The sequence below is a fragment of the Penaeus japonicus genome, unplaced genomic scaffold (assembly GCF_977035675.1).
Source record: "Penaeus japonicus unplaced genomic scaffold, GWHDUDI00000001_assembly GWHDUDI00000042, whole genome shotgun sequence".
NCBI lineage: Eukaryota > Metazoa > Arthropoda > Malacostraca > Decapoda > Penaeidae > Penaeus > Penaeus japonicus.
Window position 1 is genome coordinate 8,479,819 of NW_028234444.1, and position 5,000 is coordinate 8,484,818.

At 48.6% G+C, this 5,000-nt stretch overlaps 1 protein-coding gene and 1 long non-coding RNA gene across 3 annotated transcripts in view; one reads left to right on the forward strand and one right to left on the reverse strand.

Moving 5' to 3' along the window:
• Nucleotides 1-5,000, reverse strand: part of LOC122257714 (nuclear receptor subfamily 4 group A member 2-like) — a 35,584-nt gene that overhangs the window by 16,915 nt on the left and 13,669 nt on the right. Inside the window, exon 1 of one of the 2 annotated variants that reach the window (XM_086534890.1) lies at nt 3,758-4,543. The exons of the other annotated variant lie outside the window; for it this stretch is intronic. Coding sequence (XP_086391016.1) covers nt 3,758-3,797 — 40 coding nt within the window. The 5' untranslated portion in view covers nt 3,798-4,543. Of the gene's footprint in view, nt 1-3,757; nt 4,544-5,000 lie in introns of those variants that run through there. 2 annotated transcript variants of the gene reach the window in all.
• LOC122257716 (uncharacterized) overlaps nt 4,687-5,000 on the forward strand; it is a 17,250-nt gene continuing 16,936 nt past the window's right edge. Inside the window, exon 1 of the long non-coding RNA XR_006223617.2 lies at nt 4,687-4,977. This is a non-coding gene — a long non-coding RNA (uncharacterized LOC122257716). The remainder of the gene's footprint in view (nt 4,978-5,000) is intronic.

Genomic DNA, 5,000 nt, shown 5'->3' on the forward strand with positions numbered 1-5,000 from the left:
ATGGATTAGGATGGAGGGAAAGGAAAGAGGAGAGAGGAAAAGAAGGAGGGAAGAGGAAGAATGTGACAGAGATCCTGAGGAGGAGAGACGAGAAAGAGCAGAAATACTGCATGGAGATAGCTGTGCCCTTGGCTTAGCCCGAAGCAACCACGCACGGGAAATTTATGGAGGCTGTTTTCGCGTACCATTATTATCAGCTGGCATTAATATAATTTCGAACCGTTTGATTCCAATTTAAATCGTTCTCTAACGTTTTTTTTTCCTTACCCACGGAGCGTATTTTTAACTGTTATCTTTTTTTTTTATCTTTCTAATGTAAAAATATAACTCGTACGGAAAGAGATACGTCAAGCAGTATAAGTAACGGAAGCGTCGGACAAATGAAGAGCGAAATCCTCTCCCTACCTGCAAGCCTAGGCGATCGGAACCTCCCAAGGCAGGATTTGAATGCCTCGGACAGTAACGATCCGACCTTGCAACTCGACCTAAACCTTATAGTCCACCCTCAAGGGAGCAGACACGAGAGATTTGGGACAAATGCTGAACCACATTCCTTTATCATGAGCTGGATACACAAGCAGAATCATAACAACAATAATGATAATAACAATAACGATAATGATGATAATAATGATAATATTAGAATACCACAGGACAAAACACCCTAGGCCAACACCCTTTGAATTCCTCGTTCGAAGGGTGAAGTGTTGAGTTGTGGGGGGGTGAGAGGGGGGGGGGGACCCGACAGAGGCATGATGCATGTAGTGTGATGATGAATTTAATGAACACAACCTGGGATTGATTAGTTGAGTGTGGGCGCAAACCAGCGCTTAGCTCACGTGTTCTAGCTCTCTCGCTCTCTCTCAATCCCTCTGTCTTTGGAACTCTTTCTCTCTCTTGTTCTCAATTTCTCTTTCTTTGGATCACTCTCTCTCTTTCTCTTTCTCAGTTTCTCTTTCACTGCCTGTCTTTCTAATTTATCTCTCTTTCTCTATCTCCCTTTCAATATCTTTGCATTTATCTCCCTCCCTTCCCCCTCCTCCCTCCCTCCCTCCCTCTCTCTCTCTCTCTCTCTCTCTCTCTATATATATATATATATATATATATATATATATATATATATATATATATATATAATTCCCTTTCCGTGGCCAAGATACTGGGTGGCATGTGCTACCTACACAAAGATCCTAATTCAACATAATCGATATATACTGCCATACGATGCATCCCCTTTTACTCCACCTACATTTCTCAAAACTAATAACTATCCAGCCAACATCAGTATCCGAAAAAAAAACAGAAAACTTTCCCACAACATTTACACATAAAACAGTCGTTCTAGTTCGCACAACAGCGAGGAGAGAGGAGTGCGAATAGTGAAGCATCCGAAGCCATAAGTCTCGATTCGATCAGCTAAGCGAGCACGGCGAGTGAATGCTTTATCTTAAGACGCAGTTGCTTTAAATGGAAAACGAGGATTCTTTGCCTTCTTACGCGGTCGCCGTGATATATATCTTAGCTATTTATGCTTATCTTGTCTCATCTATTTGTCTGTGTCTTTGTCTAAATATCTGTCTGTCTGTTTCTATGTAGAATTGGTTCTTTGCATGATTCCATTCAGATGGAAGTATGAATAGATGCTATTGTCGTAGCAAGTCGCCAAGTTTCTTTTGTAGTTACTCTTATCCCATATAATCGACAGGAAAAAGCAAAGAAGAAATGTAGGTGAAAATAGCACTAAATAGCGCTTCCTTCGACGTCTGTTCACACTCGAATGCCCACAGCCAAGAATACAGGTATGAGAAATTTTTTGAGCCAACCTCGGTCACTCTCAGATTTTCCCTCCCTTCCCCAATCATTTTCTCTCTCTCTCTCTCTCTTTCCTCTCCTCCTCCTCCCCTTCCCCTTTCAAAACCCTCCCCCCCTCTCCACTGCCCTTTCTCCCTACCACACCTACTTACCCCCCACCCCACCTACCCCGTCTACTGCTCCCCTCCCCCCTCCCCACCTACTACACCTTCGTAGTTTGTCCCCTTTCTCCCTTCCTACTCTCTCCTTCCCTTCTCCTTTCTCTCCGCCACGCCCTATCGCCCTGCTCCCTTTTTTTCTCCCCCCCCCCACCCCCCCGTCGCTCCTTTTTAAGGTGTGTCTTTTTCTCCCACAGACTCGTTCGTGTTTTTTTTTTCTTTTTTCTTTTTTTTAGTCTTTTCTCTCTCGATCTCTCTCCCTCTCACTCTCTCTTTGCTACTGCTTCGTTCATTCCTTCCATTCGGTGCCCCTCCTTTATCAGGCCTCTTCCCTCTTCTCTTTCTCATTCTCCCTTTTTCCCCCCCAAGCGACCCCTCCATCGCCCCCTCTTCTCCCCGAAATGGTCTGAAATCTTCCCGCTTTTTCTCCCCTCGCCGCCCCTGTCCGCAATGTCCTTCTAGGTACCCTTATAACTTACCACTTTCTCTCACACTTATTGCATATTCCCCCATCCCCTTCCCGTCTCCCCCCTCCCCCCCCCCCTCTTAGGTAGTGATTGACTATCCCACGTGCTGGTATTACTATCTCTAAATACACGCGATCAATCTCTTCCTGCTATTCTGATTGCATGCTTGCAACTTTCATAATTCTTATCGTGGTGTTCCCTGCTTCACAGACTGCCACACCCTTTCAAATTTGTCCTCTCACTTCATCCCCCCTTCCCCTCCCCCTCCCCCCTGTGATGGCACAAAACCTGTTGTACACTTAGAGTACAAGCAGACCGTACTATGGTCGTACCTCAGCTGGTTGTTGGAAGCACACTTTTTTACGTGTTTTTCAAAATCATTTTTATCTATTTATTTTCTTAAAATTTATTTAAAGATCTTTCGTCATAAGGACTTTCGAGATGCAAGGTCCTTTTCGTGGGGAAATCCCCTAGTTTCAAGCAAGTGTGGTGTGGGAGAGGTAATCATAATAGTAACACACACACACACACACACACACACACACACACACACACACACACACACACACACACACACACACACACACACGAATGCTAACACGTATTTTTACGAGACGAATTCCCCTGATGTGAGCATACCTTCACGCTAAGGTTGTCCTCATGTAAGCTCCACGAGGCAGGAAGTGATCAAAGTCCCCATTATGTGCTTCTTTGGATTGTAGATTGGATTGGGCTATTCATTCAGACTAATGATAAGCTATTGGCTGACTTAATGGTAAATTTAATGGGTCGTGACCACGGGATGTTAAAGGAAAATCATAAAATCAGATGGTATGATTTATATGACCATCTTTTCGAAAATCACAGGGTTCGCATGACGGCTCTTCATATTTGCATAATGTAGCAGTTATCACTTTGTCAGATTATGGTCCTGGTCATTAAACTGAATGATAGATGCACAAATTTCCCTGCATGTCGATGTGGGCCTACCAGGACTATTCCCCAAAGTGAAGACATGATCGAGGTCCCTTCAGTTAGAATTGAAGTTCCTACAAAAGCTAATCGAAGCCTCACTCTTTACTCGAGTCTCCACAGCGCGTACGTGAAGCCTCGCATTGCTTGCACGGGGCTAGCCACTTGCCTGCCTAGGATTCCATCACAGTCTAACACATGCCCGCACCGTCAACAGGACCAGGGATATTGCATGACTGTCTCCTGGGATTGAGAGCAAGAGTCGAGCTGGCCAGAGCAGCGTCCCCGAGAGCCCCAAGACGGGAGACCGAGCCAGGCGATCGCCTAGGTCTGGCTAAGAGTTCTTACCTTCAACAAGGAGCATGGATGTTCGCAAGAGGCAGCACATTGGCAGGCAGACAAGACGCGATGTCGGCGCTCATGTACACTCCAGCCTCACTATATCATCCAGCGAGAAGTGGGCAATACAATGATTGGTGAAAATTCGTTTTAACACGCGAGGCGAAAGTCACAAATGGGTGGACGGAGAGGTGGTTTGGTTTCTACTTAAGGGAATCCACGCACGCGCCTCTGGTATATGCACTGCAGGGGGAACACACAAGCACTAGCTAGGCACTGTAAGGCACTGGTGCAGGTATCCATCAGCGTTATCTGACACGGCACTGTCCACACAGGAGAGCGGAGGTTCTCCTACAAGTTCTTCGTCACTGACTACTCCAGTCACTCAACTAATTTCTTGTTAAAGGGGAAGCTGTATATGCTGTCACACGTAGGCCTATGGAAGGCGGCGGGGTTGGCACTGAGGAAGGGGACGCCGGTGGCGCTCCCCTGAGCCGGGCACCACCGGACTTGACTAGACAAGAAGTCGGAGAGGAGGTGGAGGCGCTGTGGCTGCGGGGCCTGGCGGGGACGGAGTGAGGCGTTGGTCCGCCAGCACTGGCACCAGGGGCATACGAGCAAAAACTGGCCGGCCAACAATGTGGAAATATCACTTTCGCGGTGTGTGTGGAGGGCGGTGGTCGCGGTCGGGCAGGCTGAGCGGGCCTGCTCCGGGCTACGCGTGTGTTCTCCTCGATGGTACCGTTCTGACTAACGGCTCATTTCACGCGGAATGGCGCGCCTGCCACGCCGTCCCCGCCCGCTCACTTTTGCTATCATTCACAAGTGTGCAGGTGGCGACGCATGCGCAGAGGGCGGCGGGTCAGCAGGTCATGGGGTGGGGCCCTGATGGCTCCGCCCCTCTCGCGGGGCGTGGCCACCACACACGAGCGGCCAATAACAGCGCTCCCCAAGTACACGTTCCGCCAATGGCGATATTCTTCGTCTAACAAGAGCACATGGCAAAAATAATGCATTTCACAACAAAAGATATGAAGATTGCGGGCGCACAGATGACAGTGCGTCCCCCCGCCCTTGTAGTTTACCAGGCCCCTTCGGAGCGGCGTCGGACGCGGGGGCCACGGCCTGCGGGGACCCCGGAACCCTCCTGAGCGGCCAGCCAGCTCTCAGTTCCTGGCTGCGACTTCCTGCAGCCGCCTCGCTACAAAGCTGCACACCTGCATCCAAAGGTTAGCTTCGCCACGTGCGCGCC